Source organism: Salvelinus sp. IW2-2015, linkage group LG18 (genome assembly GCF_002910315.2).
Source record: "Salvelinus sp. IW2-2015 linkage group LG18, ASM291031v2, whole genome shotgun sequence".
Classification (NCBI taxonomy): Eukaryota; Metazoa; Chordata; class Actinopteri; order Salmoniformes; family Salmonidae; genus Salvelinus; species Salvelinus sp. IW2-2015.
In genome coordinates, this window is record NC_036858.1 from 48,695,348 (window position 1) to 48,712,906 (window position 17,559).

General features: G+C 40.5%; 2 protein-coding genes across 2 annotated transcripts in view; one reads left to right on the forward strand and one right to left on the reverse strand.

Annotated features, from left to right (window-relative positions):
• Nucleotides 1–8,311: 8,311 nt before the first annotated feature.
• On the reverse strand, nucleotides 8,312–11,216 carry znf503 (zinc finger protein 503). Its single transcript, XM_024007227.2, has 2 exons — nucleotides 10,597–11,216; nucleotides 8,312–10,195 (listed from the first exon to the last, which is right to left on the reverse strand). The coding sequence occupies exons 1-2, from the start codon at nucleotides 10,837–10,839 to the stop codon at nucleotides 8,771–8,773; spliced, it is 1,668 nt and encodes a 555-aa protein (XP_023862995.1). The 5' UTR covers nucleotides 10,840–11,216; the 3' UTR covers nucleotides 8,312–8,770.
• A 2,722-nt stretch (nucleotides 11,217–13,938) lies between these two features.
• lrmda (leucine rich melanocyte differentiation associated) overlaps nucleotides 13,939–17,559 on the forward strand; it is a 416,827-nt gene continuing 413,206 nt past the window's right edge. Inside the window, exon 1 of the mRNA XM_070448563.1 lies at nucleotides 13,939–14,070. Coding sequence (XP_070304664.1) covers nucleotides 14,068–14,070 — 3 coding nt within the window. The 5' untranslated portion in view covers nucleotides 13,939–14,067. The remainder of the gene's footprint in view (nucleotides 14,071–17,559) is intronic.

Sequence of the window (17,559 nt, forward strand, 5' to 3'; positions counted from 1 at the left end):
CCACCAGTACCTGCTATACCTCTCCACGTCATGCACACTCAAATTACGCCGCTGGTTTACTGGAATTGGAGGTGCGTTGTTCTTAACGTGTGCTCCTCCTCTTCAAACGAAGAGGAGGAGTAGTGATTGAACCAAGGCGCAGCGGGTTGTAATACATAATATTAAAGACACGACAAAACAATGAAGACAGAAAACGACCTAGACTTGAATAAACTACAAAATAACAAAACCGAAATGTATAGACGACCTAACAATACGAACTTACAAATAACCGAACGAACGCACGACAGGGAAAATAGACTACACAAAATGACGATGTACAAAAACAAACCGAACAGTCCCGTGATGGTGCGACAAACACTGACACAGAGGACAACCACCCACCAACAACATTGTGAACAGCCTACCTTAATTGACTCTCAATCAGAGGAAACGTCAACACCTGCCCTAATTAGAGCCATACCAGACCCAAAACCAACATAGAAACAGAAAACATAGAAATGCCCACCCAAACTCACGTCCCGACCAACTAACACATAAAACTAACAGAAAACAGGTCAGGAACGTGACAGCGGAGGAGTGATTCCGCGATGGATCCTCGGTTCAGTCTTAACAAACCACCTATAAGAGAAGGAGGTTTCGAAATGTGCCACTCAGGAATCGTTTTGTTGTCATTCTGTATGTTGAGCTGCATGGTTTGCGAGATGACAGTAAGAATTCAGTTACGCAAAAAAATAGTATATTATTTAAAGTTACCTACCATACTCATGTATTGTAATGTGACTACCAACCAGTATCCATGTATGTAATGTTACCTCCCAGTACCATGTATGTAATTTACCTACCAGTACCCATGTATGTAATAGTTACCTACCATACCATACGTAATGTAATGTTACCTACCAGTACCCATGATGTAATGTTACCTACCAGTACTCATGTATGTAATGTTACCTACCATACCCATGTATGTAATGTAACTACAGTACCATGATGATGTTACCTACAGTACTCATGTTATGTAATGTTTACCTACCAGTACCCATGTATGTAATGTTACCTACCGTACTCATGTATGTAATGTTACCTACCAGTAACCCATGTATTGTAATGTTACCTACCAATACTCATGTATGTAATGTTACCTACCAGTACTCATGTATGTAATGTTACCTACCAGTACTCATGTATGTAATGTTACCTACCAGTACCCATGTATGGTAATGTTACCTACCATACCCATGTATGTAATGTTACCTACCAGTACTCATGTATGTAATGTTACCTACCAGTATCATGTATGTAATGTTAACCCTACCATACTCATGTATAATTTACCTACCAGTACTCATGTATGGAATGTTACCTACCAGTACCCATGTATGTAATAGTTAACACTCTACCTAGTATACTCATGTATTAATGTTACCTACCTACTCATGTATGTAATGTTACCTAACTCAGAATACTCATGTATGTAATGTTACCTACCAGACTCATATGATAAAGGGTGTAACCTTCCAAACAAATCTAACAACCCCAGAAATCTAACCACACACGTATGACCAATGTAAACACATACCAACCCTTACCCAAAGTCAGTCAATGATGCAATGTTTAAGAACCATCAACCCACAATTTACATACACACTGACCCCATACATCAATTAAATGTTACTCTCAACCTAGTAACCATCCAGTAACTGTAATGTTACCATACACAGTACATCAACTCTATAGTATCACAGGGTTTACACCTACCAGAAGTAAACCCATAGTATAAGATAACTAGTATACACAGCCTACACATCTATATACTCACGTATGACAATCGTTGAACACACATAACAGTACATCATGTATGTATACTAACCCACCAGCCATACACACAGTACTCATGTATATAAATGCTTCTAAACACCCTACCACATATAACCCCATGTACATGTAATGTACCTTACCAGTAACACCATAATCAACATGTAAGTGATGAACACTACCAAGTACCGCCATGATTCACAATGATCACCCAATGTACCACAGGAGCCTACCCCACATCATGTGATCAACAGTTAACCTACCAGATCCCCACGTAGATAATGTTAACCACTACCATACTACTATCGATAATATACACAAGCTAACCCACCTAACACACTGTCTCACACTGTACACCGAGTATAACAAATTAGACGCCCCCTACCCGCAACAATACCCAGCTATGCACACCTGTTACCTTGACAGCCCCCCATGCTACGTCAATCCCGCCCAACAAAACCTACTCAGTAACCCCAGTGATTGTAACTGTACCACCCAGTACTCATGTGTTGTAATGTTACCTACCAGTACTCATGTATGTAATGTTACCTACCAGTACCCATGTATGTAATGTTACCTACCAGTACCCATGTACGTAATGTTACGTTTTCGTCAATGTAAATGCTAGCTTACGTTAGCTACCATAACTTTACAATGTATTATTTATTATTGAATATTTGAAATAGTAATAATAATTGAAATATCAAGTCATGGCGGTTCTAGTAGTTATGGAATTCCAGTGCTACTAGTGTTAAAAGACTCCTTTTGAAATCCCCCCTTCTCCTTATATGGTTCCTTCAAACCCCCACTTTTCCTGAGAGACACACTGCACTGAGAGATGACATATCAGTAGGTGGCAGCATAGAGACCCTGAGGGATGACTGCTCTGAGAGGGATGACTGCCCTATTGGTTTTGAGGGTGAAATGGTTTCCATTATGGTTCTCAGTTGGGAGATCTGCATTCAAGGATCAGCCTGTCAGAATGGCATGCTTTAGCACTGATGGATATGACGTGTGACCGTTGACGATGTTGACTGATGTTAGATTTAGTATCCGCTTGGTGATAATGTCATTTACTTGATGCAGTGGATGTGTTTACGAGCTGATTAAAGCGCCCTCCTGAGCCCTGCTTTGTTTCATGCTGTTCCTTTTATGGCTTTATTACTACAATCACAAAAGTTGTGGATATCTATCGCAACAGCCCGCCATCATAAATCACTGTCAGTAGCTAGGTGTCCATCCAACTGACAACAGGTTTTTATGCAAATATTCAAAAATCCACCTTAAGAAAATATGCACATTTTCCCACCAGTGGTGGGAAAATATAGATGTAGATTAAAAACCGATTAAGATCATTGTGTGATGACGTGGTGTACACAAAATGTTTCATGTAGCCTACCGAATAATAATCTATTTTTAACTCTACTGATAGTTTTGCATTAAATAGCAAATGTGCCTACTCTGGTCTTGGTACGTGAGCTCTAGCCAACAGCTCACAGATATAGTACAAGTAGGCGCTGTGGGTAGGTTAGTCTACATGATGAGATTATTTTGGATAAAAACCAGAATATGAGCCTCAACATTGGAAAGAAGCATCAAGCTCATATCCTGCACTTTCAGCACCCTGTGAAATTCATCATCATTTATTTCATCTGTAGCCTAATTAACTGCATGGTTTCCAGAGTCAAACAAACAACTGATCTGTATCGTCCACTAATATAGGACTAATAAAGGCCCAGTTTTTGTGAAAAAATATTTTGGTATATTTTGGTATATTTTTATTATTTTTCAAGGGGTGCTGCAGCACCCTCATCACCCCAACTTCCCATGGCTATGGTTTCCATCACAGCTGTAATGATTTTTTGTATGAGGTATGACTTTACTTGCAGAAAAGCTGTGGGTGGAAATGTGGTTTGTGAGACGATGGTTTGTTTTAGCGCTACACCTTATAGTACAGGGGCCTTATGCTGTATTTAGATGGTACGAGGTAGACGCTAGATGACATACCGGATGTCATTGTTTTCAATGAGAGCACGACAGTAACACATTTTTGTTGTTTTGGCTCTATGAAGTTAACGTGCTGACTGTCAGCTTTAATTTGAGGGTATTTTCTTCCACATCAGGTGAACCGTTTAGAAATCACAGCACTTTTTTTGCATAGTCTCCCCCATTTTAGGGGACCAACAGTATTGGGACAAATTCACTTATGTGTATTAAAGTAGTCAAAAGTTAAGCATTTGGTCCCATATTCATAGCACACAATGATGACATCAAGCTTGTGACTCTACAAACTTGTTGGATGCATTTGCTGTTTGTTTTGGTTGTGTTTCAGATTATTTTGTGCCCAATAGAAATGAATGGTAATTAATGTATTGTGTCACTTTGGACTCACTTTTATTGTAAATAAGAATGAAACTTGTTTCTAAACCCTTCTACATTCATGTGGATGCTACCATAATTATGGATAGTCCTGAATGAATTGTGAATAATGATAAGTGAGAAAGTTAGACGCATAAATATCATACCCCCCAGAAATGCTACCCTCCCCTGTTATTGTAATGGTGAGAGGTTAGCATGTCTTGGGGGTATGATATATATGCGTCTCTAACTTTCTTATTCACGATTCATTTGGGACTATCTGTAATCATGGTAGCATCCACATTCATGTACAAGTGTTTAGGAAACATAAATGACTTATGTCTAGAAAGGGGATAGAACATTATAGCTGCTTCTCCAGTATGGACACAGCTGTTACCCAAACTATAGGCTGGCATCGGCAGACGACGGCATGTCTTTAGATTGTGCCTTACACCCACTAATGACAGCTTTAGCGGTGGAGGGTAATTTAGGAGGGAGGGTTGACTACAGGTTGAGGTGTGTTACTCACGTTCAGGGTTCCCCCTAGGTCTTGCTCTGCCTGCCAGGCTTCTTGCACTGTTGCATTGTGGGCTGGTCAAAGATGGTATGGTATCACTGCTGTCCGGACACTAAAATGGCTCCTCTTTTTTTAAGACCACGGATCTGAGAAGTCATAAGAGTAGGCGATGAAGATGTTGTTCGCTGAACTGTGCTTGTGGGATGAGGATCAGTGTCTGGCCGAGACCCGATGATTTGTGTTAACTCTTAGAGGCTTTAGCTTGGTGGGTTAATAATATCTGTTGTGGTGTATCATTAAACCACCCAGGTTTAATACTTGGTATGTTACCTAAACTTGGGGAAGAATGGAACCCACAGCTATAATCGAGCCATTCAACATACCTCAAGTAATTGTTGTCATGACATACTATCTAAGGTATTTACTCATATGTCCTCGACCACATACCTCTGCTCTGAAACATTACTCAGTGTTGAATAAGCATGGCCAAACACTATCAATAGGACCCCAATAAGCCAGTTTATGCTTATAACCTGCCAGTTAAGATAGTGTTTTTGGTACGGTGATAGATATGCAGACTTCAAAGATCAACAACAAAGGCTCTCCCACTCCCCTTCTCACCATGCTGTGCTACCAGATGTAGATGGGAACAGTGGTCCTGCTTCGTTAAGGCTGTAAACCCTTGTAAAAGCCTTGTCCTTGACCCCAACCTGTTAATGTTTACTGGGCCTGATTAGGGAATGAACCTCACTTAACCTCTACCTCTGTGACTTGTGTGTTTTTTGCTGTGTCTGTCACCAACACAACCTCCCACTCACTTACAATAATCAATTCACATTGTTCTGTCTCAAAACTGTAATGCAAATTTAAATAATGGTGTAAGTGATTTTTTCAGCACAGAATCATGGATTATTAGAAACTATATTTCCCTTTGTCATGTTTTTAAGTTAAAAGAAAAGAATACAGTATAATAATATTCCTCCTCACTGTGCTATAATCTGACTGTTCTCTCCTCCCTATAATCTCATAGTCCTTTCAGACAGTTTTGAGCCTTAGTACAATGCTAAATGAATGTACTGCTGGTATGAAGCACTAATGCTGTAGCAAAGTAATTTTTCTCCTCTGCTTGTTGGCTTTACACACTGTGAGCCAGCGGAAGGGGGTAGTGCTGGTAATTCATGCACACATGTGCCTGCCTGTTCACCCAGTGACAGGCCAGGGGAGGGGGACATGATAAATTGCTTTCCACCAGGGACCTCCATACACAGCCACCATGATGTGGGTAAAATGGAAATCGCTCCCTTTCACCATCATTACATCAGTTTAGGGCGTTGTGTGTGGGCCTCCACACAGACACACACACACATTCATGCATGCATGTACACAAACACACACGTACTCATGCACACAAACAAACTCGCACATGTACACAAACACACACACACACACACACAGAAAGAAGTTGAGTTTGACAATAGCTGTTGGTGAAACAAGACGAGAGATCTCTGTAATATGGTATTCAGCTAAATAACCAACGACAGGGTGGATGTGTGTAGCTATCATTCAGAGGCCAAAATAATTTAGAAATACTTCATTCATTCATACTCAAGAACATTTCCAGAGTATAGCTATGTATTTGCATGAGTTATAGATGCAAAGTGGAAAAACAAGCGTTTGATGGACAGATGAGCCAATAGATATAGATGTGTGGCAGTGATCAATGCTCTAGGGCTGTTGTTCTCTGTTGTAGCCTGTCACTTCAGACACGCCCACTGTGTGTGACTTCTCGCCTTTCACACAGAATTAAGGAAATGGTACATTGCGCCTCACACCAGTTTGTGCCGGTAGAGGAGAATATCTTGGCCTTAGCTTGAAGCTATTCTCAGCTAGCTACACTGACAGCTAAGAACAGGAATAAAAGATTTATAAGCCTGTCAACTATATATTCAGACACAACATATGTGTTTGATAAGGGTGGCACAAGACCTTAACATATTTTTTAATGAAAATAATTAAACTTCTGATTTAATTCCACCATTTCCAAGTTTCCCAATTATGCAATTTAAAACATGAATGAATCATGTGGACTTGTAGTGTTAACCAATTAGCTATTGGTATTTAAGTAATATAACCTATATCTTGATTGCAACATGTTATTCCTATCTCGGGCATAGGCCCATTTCGTAGGCCTGCTGTGGAAATATTCAGTGAAAAGCAATACCTATATGCCGACTTATTTCTTTAAAAATGTGGTTGCTTTTTCTCTGATAAATGCAATAATCAAGGCATGATTAATTACTGTCTATAACCATGCAATTTAATATTGTGTGACGTTAAACTTAGCAAAAGGATGCCAGGCTACACTTTTATAACATTTCCCATACAGAGAAAAAAAGCAGGTATGCCTATAAGCCAGCTGTTGATTAATTTCAATATCAAAAAATACCACGGAACTGCAAACCTGTTTAAATTCACGATATGAATCGCCTACAATGCATGTTTTATATTTAAGAATTAGTTCGCTTTTTAATGATATTATAGCCCTGAGTACAGTCGGGTGGATATTTAGAAGTTTGTGTGATAACATTCGTTAGTTTAAACTATTGATCATGGCATTTTGAAAGGGTCCTGAACTTTTTGAACTCTAACACAATCATCTGACACTAGACAAGACAAATACTCATTTAAATCTTTGAGAATCACTCAATGTTATGTCTCTAAAATCAGTCATTTTCCACCAACTATATTCAAGTGGGGCCAACGTGGAAATTGTTAGATTATAGAAAGAGACATTCTAAAAATCAGTTATGCGCAACGTTCAATAAGTAGTCCTAGACAACGTTATCCCCTTAGGCCTATGCATTGAAAAGCATTTGAGTTTTGCCCTCTGTTTTTAGCAGGCTATGGTATATTCATAATGAATGCATCTTAAATGACTAGTGAATATTAAGACAATATATTATAAATTMAATTTAGATAGATCAGCAAATAGCCTAAACGCATTTCTAAAGGAGGCGCTATCGGTTTGTTGCTGAGAGAACCATTAAGCAGGCAATGTCGAGAGACAATTTGTGCATCATCAAATATTGAAGTTAAGGATAAAACTATATATAGCCAACAAGACTTATTTGGAAATCACCTGCTTAAATCACTACAGAAATAAATGTCAAAGCTCATCTGCAATCAACAATTATGGACATGCTTTGATGGATGTATCCCGTTTTGGATCGCGCACACAGCCATGATGTTCAGCTATATTACTGTTGAAATAATTTTCTATCTAAATTGCATTTGAAGTTGTGTGTTTAGTTTTAAAAGCCTATAGTGTTTCAACGTTCAAGCATTTAAATTACGCCTATATAGTTTAGAAACAATGAATCATGCTAAAAATAGCAGTTAGCCTACCCTATAGAAATAAAGTATTCTAAAAACGTAGYCTACTCGTAAATAACGTTCTAGTTATTCTGTATAGGCAACCAGTTAATAAGATTAACCTCCCAATAAGCACATTTCATGATGTCCATTAAAAATGTTTATGAAACCAGAAAATGTTTAATGAAATAGCATGTTAAAAATGTAGATATTGTTGTTATAATCATAAAAGGAGGCACACGGAAATATGGAACAGAATTGTTTCTTATTTTTCCAGAATACATACAAAAAAAAATACCAATTCTCTTTCCATGGTATACACCTGAAAAATAACAACAATTTAAAATGATGTGGACAATTTGGGATTTTAAGAAACAAACATGCATGTAAATAATTATATTCTCAATGAGACATTAAATAAGAACAATACAATCATAGCAATTTCAAATGAACATCGAAATGAAAACCCTTATTTTAGCCTATTAGTATTCTACCATGTGTGTTTTCACTTTACCTATAGAGTTCAGTTTAAACATAATGCACTTTGAGTCTCTCAAATGTCTTCCATTTGTAGCTATTATCATCCGCCTTCAGCCGACATAAATAAATACCGAGTTCACGGATCCCGCCCTTAGGTTGAGCGTTGATATAAAAGTCTTTATATTTGCATTTTTATAACTATAAACTTTTCAAAAGTCGTGTGTTTCACTGGTATCCCAGCGCTGATGCTGTGGTGAGTCTCTGGCCGTACAGGGCATAGGGGGAGTAGTATGGGCCGGTGGCTGCGGGGACAGGGACAGGGGCTCCGGTAGGCAGGGGGCTCTTGGAGTACGGATGGTAACGGCTGCTTAGTCCCAACGCGTGATGCGGACTCCTCAGCGTCAGTGTCCCAGGGCTTCCAGGGCCTCCTGACTGTGGCATGTGCATGTGGCATGCCATCGCAGCAGCCGCAGCACTAGCTAACGATGAGGAATTAGGGTAACCCGATATCAACTTCTCCGCCCCGGTGAAGGCGGTGTGCGTCCGCAGGTGGTTCAGCAGCTCCTCGGATGAGGAGAAACGCTTGTCGCAGGGTCCGTTCGCTGACACCCAGTTACAGACGTGAGGAAGGGGGTCGTTGGGGAGCATGAAACCATAGGGGTACAAAGGATGTCCACTGAAAGATTGCGGAGAGGAGTGCATGCCGTGCAAAAGGTGTGTCGGGTACATGTGGTGGTACCCGGATTTCATCGCGTTGGCGGCCGCGGCAGCTGCGTTGTCGTGGCACTGCTGAGAGGCACTGGCAGCGCCCGCTAAGTGGCTGGCACAATGGTAACTTAAGCAGTAAGGGTCTCTACACAGGCTGGCTGACATGATGGAGGGTGGAGAGGCCCCGGCCAGGGGGCTGGATCCGGCCTTACTGCAGCCCATGCTGGCCAGCTGTGCGTTAACCAGGCTCCCGCCGTGAGGGAGGAAGTGTTGGGGATAACCAGCGTAGGCCCCTAAACTCCCGGGGTAGTGCATGCCAGCAGGCGGCAGGGGGAAAACTGTCTGACCCGGTTTGTAAGGAGAGACTGGGGCTACAAGTCCTGACCCGAGTCCGGAAGCAGAGGAAACGGAGGTTAGAGAGGAGGATTCCGAAGACATGGCTTTGGACCCAGGCGTTGTCTCCTGGTGCTGGTTCACCTCCACGTTAATTCCACCGCAACTCACGCTTATCCTGCTGTGGCTGTTAGTGGYTCCAGATCCGTCCGTTGTGCCATTTTTATTACAATCTGAATCTTTCTTGTCCTCCCTGTCTCCACACTTCCCCTCAGACGGCATGGGAGAGGCAGAAGTGCTGGAGTTGGGGCTGCCTGTCCGTGGCGTGAATGGCTGACAGGTGGCGCTCGGCACTCGGAAACCAGTCTTCTCTCCACTGGAGACGCCCGAGGACGAGTCCTTCTTATCTGACGGTTTCGAATAGGGTTTGAAGCTGGATTTGTCATCCACACCGATGTCACTCATTTTTAATGGACCGGATTTGGACTCCTTGTCACTAGATCCATTTGATGTAATAGAGGATAGTTTGGAGGAGGGAGGGGGGTCCGGTTTACCGATTTGAGAGCATGTCTGCGCCAGCAGTGCCAACGGACTCTTCTTAGCATCTAGCTGTAGAGAAAACAAGACCTATAATTTTACAAATCGAGTACTGAAAAAAAATATATACAAACAATCTCAAACAATATAGGACCTTGTCGAAATGCAACCAGAAACGGAATGTCCGAGTCCTTATCCAAAATAATTGTGCGCAATGCGCAGCTTTTACGCGAGAATAGCCGAGCTCTACGAGTAGATTTAAGATTCCCATTTCCTAAATTCATAACAATTTCCTTTACCAGTAAACTTTATAATAGAATAGCCCACATTTCCACTTCGATATAATAAATATGTGTTTTCTTTTATGCTATTCCACGTCTTACATTCCGGGATAACCGTTTCTATGTGTAATGCTTACAAAACAAACATGAAACTTTGAAGCATTCATTCTACTAGTCTTTTTGAAATCTTACCTCAATAGGGCTAATCGGGGTAGATGGTAACGGTTGAAGATACTCTGGGTGCAAAATGTGTCCTGATCGTGCCGTAAGCATTTTCAAAACCTTGATGGGGACTCGGTTAGCTTGCCGTAGATGGTCCGACGGGGGAACGGAGTGAAGAAAAGGCTTGTTGATGATATTCCGAGAGTCGATGCTCTCCCAGACTAGATGAGTACTACTATTTCTCAGAACAGATACCGAGGGCGATGTGATCATGTCCCAATTCTCACGAAATTAGTCGGTAATTCATTTATCAGATTCATCAAGAACAGCAAATACAACCTCTTTCGAAAATCAAGAGAGTGATATTGCGTGTAATAATCCGTATAATGAGAGGAAACGAAGAAGGTGCGGTTGGTAAGCAGGAAGAAGGTAGAAGAGAGTGAGTGCGAGGTTATCGCGGATCCGTGGCTGCGTCTTTCACCATGGGCATAGCGCGTTCTGAGTCTCCCGGCTTGTCCGCGCTCTATACTCCCGAAGTACGAACTGGTAGAAATGTTCACTTCAAAAGCATCTGAATTAGTCCGAGATTAAAGCCTTTGCCGCCTTCCAATCAAATGGGACCCCGAGGTGATTGGAGGGTCAAGGGGATGTGACGTTGCCTCTTTGTAAGCGCCTCTATAKTGACAGCTCGGGGGAGGAGATAGTGAGGAGGAATAGTTGGGTTGTTGTGTGCGCTCTCACGGACTCTCACCATCCTTGAGGCAGGGCTTGTTTTGTTTTTTCAATGTCTAAAAAAGTATATAGACCCAAGTCTGGAAATAGTAGTCTTTCTGGCATTTTCAAAACAGTGAACGTATTTGGCTGTAGAGGTAGGCGATGTGGTAATGGTTATTACTGGAAGTCATATAGGCTACATGTTATTTAGGAGATGGGAAATGTAATTAATGAAACTATAGCCTGCATTAAATAGCCTAATTATTAGTTTGTTCTCTGGAGACTAATGCACTAATAAGCAATGTATTCGGCACCTTTTGAGCTATATTACCAAGATCTTCAATCAATCAATACAAGCCTGTATCTTAGTTTACAGACATGTTCCTATATAAATTATATTCCACAACCAGAAGATCAACCACTTCAGCTTGAATTCCCCAATCAGACAAGCGTTGACAGGAACAGACCAATGCAGTGATGGAGGTATGTGAATGTCACATGTTTTCAGTATAATATACACCCCCCTTCTATTTCTATCTTCACGCCTCCGTCAACTGTCAATTCTGCTCCACCGCAATCAATCAGGTATTTGTCAGTGGCTGTCAATCCTGCCTTGATTTATGTCAGCTATTGTAGATGATTACATGCGAGCGTGGCTGCATGGGGAAAAGGACAAATGGAAAGAGAGAGAGGGATCTGAGAAAAGAGACACTTCATTTGGACGAAATAAATCATCCTCGTGTTAAATTCAATTTGTATAAGCATCGACGATAGGTAGACAGCGACGCGCTAGACTATCCCACCTCTCCATAGCCTATAGTGTCCATGGAATTTAGGGACGGTATTTGCAAATTAATAAGGATTTTGAGCAGAAAATTAAAGGACGAGGCTAACCAGATTTTATAAGGACAAACGCATTCACTGGACTATTTAAGTCAACTTTTTCCCTTCCCGTCAAATACTTTATACAAGGAAGTGTCCCAAACGGCTCAAAAGATGCCATGAACTTTTAGTGCTCGGATGTTTGTTAATTTGTCAGAAATAGTTCAATGTCTACTATTATATTTCAGTAATGTTCATGCCTAAGGACAATAATTGGTAAGCCCTAATGGACTACAATAAGTTTATATAAATGCAACTTTATGGCTAATATTAGCCTACATTTCAATACATTTTAAATGTAATTTGCTTCATTGTTAAAATAAAGTAAAAAGGCAAATTTGTGCCCCATTCCTTCTGACTAGAACGTGTTTTTAAATGTCAATCTAGTAGTGTTGCTTAGCAAGCTATATAGAATACTTTAACTTAGAACAACACAGTTAGTGGGGGGCAAAGTTCCCCATAGAAGAGTCGCTCTGGACAGGTGCCAATAGTATCCAACACATGTTAACATGTAGCCTAAGTTTCACATTTACTGAGTCAAACATAATGGCCTGGGTTTTCAGCAATACAAACAACCACTTTCCCGCAGATGCAAACGTATCTCTGCACGTATCGTAAAAACCTGCCATTTGCCTCTGGCACATGGTTATATCCCCAATAAAATGACAAAGAAAAGGGAACAAAAAACTGGTCCAGACATTTTATATGTCAACTCGATTTTATTTAGGCCTACATACAATGAAAATGATTTATTTCATTTAAGAGGGAGAAAAGAGGGGTGACTGAAAGAGAAAAGAAAAGAGAAATTGTGTGTCAGAGTGCTGAGAAAAGAAGTTTAAAATACCTTGAACTCTTCACCGCTGAGATGGCTAATCAGTATTGAGGCTCGGGGGCAATCGGGTAGCTTTTCAATGCGGGCCCTCCTTTCATCTCAATCGGAATGGAGGCGCTCAATTAAAAGCCTATCAGTTTGTAAGTAAATCAACGCCTATCAAAGTTGTCACTTCAAACAAAACGATTATTATTGCAACCCGCCTCTACCATTAATCTCTCTCTGCGGTAATCCGCTTGACAGGTCATTGGAGAGCAAGAAAACCTGGAGTGGACGGTCACAGGGGGCAGAAAAACAGCTGGAAAAGTAAATACATTTATTTTAGGCCTTCAAAGAATTGAAGGACACTGGTTGACAGGGGATAGGAAAACTATAGGATATAATATTTGACGTTATATGATAGCCTAATTGGACGTTTTTTTGGGAAGCGAAAATACAAAATAGAACTCGTGTAAAATATGTACGCTACATAATTGATAGTTTAACCATATATAGGAATTATAGACAGAATATTACAAAAGTGTAACTTTTGACATTGGCCTATAGGCCTATTCACACGAAGCTCAATTTATTGTAGCCTTTTCATATAGGCCTAATGGCTAGCATTATATGATAGCAGTTTTATATTATAAACTGCTATCATATCAATGTTTTATATTTTGAGGCTTAGAATATAAAGGCTATATCTAAAATGAATTTACATTGTAGCCTAATGGATTTTACATTTAATATGATGCATAGACTACAATGGCATTAGATTTTATTTTATTTATTCTTAACATTTTAGACCATAATATTTTACTGAGTGTAATTTGTGAATGCCTTCCTCATTACCCTATGTGCACAAAGTTGTCATTAATATTTAACTGTAGCCTGACAAGTTAAACAATAAAAACATAAATCAATTCAATTACATTGTGACATTTATTTTGGTAGTAATAGACCTACAAAGTGGAAACCTACTAAGCAAAAAAGTGTCTGACAAATATTATATTTTTTCATGACCCTGAAAGGCTGTGGACTTTAAAGGAAAACAAGAATGAGCAAACGGCCCTTTCTTTCTATTCCTCCAAATGGTGAGTCTGTCAGGTAAAACAGGGTGAGAAAGTTTCACAATATGCAAAGATATGTGATTGATAACAGCAGCCTAGCTGTTTTCTGCAAGGGCTGTCAGCCTGTGACACAATATGTGAGTTATTAGGGCAAAGAAGGGCAACCATAAATTCCCAGCGTCAGGCGAAACYCCTCTATTGTCCGTATGACGAATGAGCTTCTACACCAGACACCAAATACTCAGTATTACCCTTAAATGGGAACACATTTTTCGTGGCCACAATTCATGATATTTAAATAGAACGTTTTAAATGTCCCCATATATTTCATAACGGCGACATTTTTATGAATCACTCCCTAGATGTAAATATAATTATTTACAGCAGAACGGGAGTAGGCTAGCTTGGGCTGTGAGTTGGACTTTCAGCTTTGCACTATAGGAATAAAGCACTTGGGATATGCCTCTTTAGCAGAGGTGCGACAGCGAGGGCAACATAACAAATATGATATTAAATTGAGTTTAGAAATAGATTTAACATTTTATAGAGGGAGTCTTTGAATTATACAAGCCTCTAGGAATAACATAATTTAATACTTTAAACATGAAAAACGTTAAATACGTTTTCAATTATGCACACGCAGCGAGTGTCTCCGACTGTATAGAAGGCTCTTTGCTTTTTTGGTGTGCATAATGATTTACACACTTTTCTGTAGTAGGCTAGTCAAGCATATCAGCTATCTCACCACCCATTATTTTATTCTTGCATCCAATGATTTTGCGGAATGAGTTGCCTATAGCCTACCATGGACACCTCCCAAAGCGATGTGTTTTATCATAGCTTCTTCTCAGTTAATGGAAATAGAATAAATAAGGTTTATCTTCCAGGAAAAAGCATGCACGGTGAAGAACAGACCTACACATTTTTATCAGAGGGAAAAGGTGAAAAAGAGCGCATAGAACCACGTTACCTGACATAAAAGGCTAACAACAACATGTTCCGAAGTGAAACGACAGATCTGTGAAAACACTGAGCAATCGTAATCCTTTGTTAACTAATGTTGCAATGCACATATCGCTCCATACATTTATCAGTTACATTGTTACAATACGCTATAATGGGACATAGTAGGCTACAAATGTAGCGCGCGTGAGTTTTCCTGCAGTTGAGCCTCAAGAGCTCGAACTGGGGAGAGCAGATAGACGATTTTCCGCGTCTGGGAGGTTCTAAAATGACGTCACTAACATACCCTCTGAACCACCAACATGGATAGCTCGGGTCCATCGTCCACTCAATGGGTCCACCTGTGTTGGGGTTTTGTTATTACAAAATGCTATTACATCTCTTTATGAGTTCAAGTAGGTTAGGCCTATATAGAAGCCATTTTGGCCTGCTTATGTGCTCATACACTATATTTACAAAAATATATTAACATCCCTTCAAATTAGTGGATTCGGCTATTTCAGCCACACTAGTTGCTGACGGGTATAAAATTGAGTACACAGCCATGCAATCTCCATAGACAAACATTGGCAGTAGAATGGCCTTACTGAAGAGCTCAGTGACTTTCAACGTGGCACTTTCATAGGAGGCCACCTTTCCAAAAAGTCAGTTCATCAAATTTCTGCTAGGGCTGCACCTGGTCAACGGTAAGTGCTGTTATGTCTAGAAGCTCCAGAAGTTCCAAACTGCTTCTGGATGCAATGTGAGCACAATAACTGTTTGTCGGGAGCTTCATGAAATAGGTATCCATGGCCGCACACAAGCCTAAGATTACCATGCGCAATGCCAAGCGTCTGCTGGAGTGGTGTAAAACTCGCCGCCATTGCAGTCTGGAGCAGTTGAAACATGTTCTCTGGAGTGAGAACATGGCAGAATCTGGCAGTCCGAAGGACTAGACTGCGTTTGGTGGATGCCAGGAGAATAGACTGCGTTTGGTGGATGCCAGGAGAACGTTACCTGCCCGAATGCATAGCGCCAACTGTAAAGTTTGGTGGAGGAGGAATAATGGTCTGGGGCTGTTTTTCATGGTTCGGGCTAGACCCCTTAGTTCCAGTGAAGGGAAATCTTAATGCTACAGCATACAATAGATGATTCTGTGCTTCCAACTTTGTGGCAACAGTTTGTGGAAGGCCCGTTCCTGTTTCAGCATGACAATTTTTAATTTATTTTTTACCTTTATTTAACTAGGCAAGTCAGTTAAGAATAAATTCTTATTTTCAATAACGGCCTAGGAACAGTGGGTTAACTGCCTTGTTCAGGGGCAGAACTACAGATTTATACCTCGTCAGCTCGGGGATTCGATCTTGCAACCTTTCGGTTACTGACCCAACGCTCTAACCACTAGGCTACCTGCCGCCCACAATGCCTCCGTGCACAAAGCGAGGTCCATACAGAAATGGTTTGGTGAGATCGGTGTGGAAGAACTTGACTGGCCTGCACAGAGCCCTGACCTCAACCCCATCGAACGCCTTTGGGATGAATTGAAACGCCGACTGCGAGCCAGGCCTAATCGCCGAACACCAAGGAATTTGAAGCTCTAGTCATTTAGACAGGTTACCTTTGTGTTATTGGGCACAGGGACTATGAGGGTCTGCTTTAAACATGTAGGTATTACAGACTGGGTCAGGGATAGGTTGAAAATATCAATGAAGACACTTGAGCTCATGTTGCGCAACATTTCTATAGGCTATGCAATTGCGTGAGAACAGATTGATGGCCTCTATTAAAAAGAGGCCATCAACTTTCCTAATATTAAGGACATTGCTTCTCTTTACAACAGGAGTATAGCCTACTTGACTGGAATGAAAATGAACAACGTGAAAAGCCTCCATTTGCTATTTAAGTGCATAGATGACATGTATTTCTTCCGCTGTCCCTGTTTCGAGACAGGTGCATGATAATGGTCCATGGTCCAGCCCATGGTCCATTTTAAAAGAAAATATTAAATCAAGAATAGTGTTTTGGGTGACAATATTAGCCTATCACTTGTGAATTATATATTATCACTTGTGAATGATGCCCAGGCAAACAGTGCATGATTTTTTTTAGACTTTTTCAAATCATAGTCACACGTCATGTAGCCTAGCCCATACGCCTATATGTTTTGCTGTTTTCTATCACAACTAAAATGTCCAAATAACTTCTTAAAATGAAGCACATTAATCCATTTTACAACTGGTATAGATCCTAAATGGCATACATATTCAGCGCGGGAGTTTCAAGATTGAGGAAGATAATTTTCATTTAAAAATGCACCTTTATAATGAAAGCCATACATGCATAATCACATTTGTGGTCACTTTTGAGAATAGTGCTTTCTTGCTAACGGAACCTCGCGCTTATAGCCTACTGCTGTGTGCACATTGCTGCGCTTATAATGTGAAGAAAGTTTATCAACATTTTAAGCTAAACGTTATCATCTGTTGCATCAGGCTCGTTGCTTAAAACAGTTTTTTTGATGCTGGTGGTTGTATTAATTTGGGATCTATCGAATCCCACAATCGTCCCAGA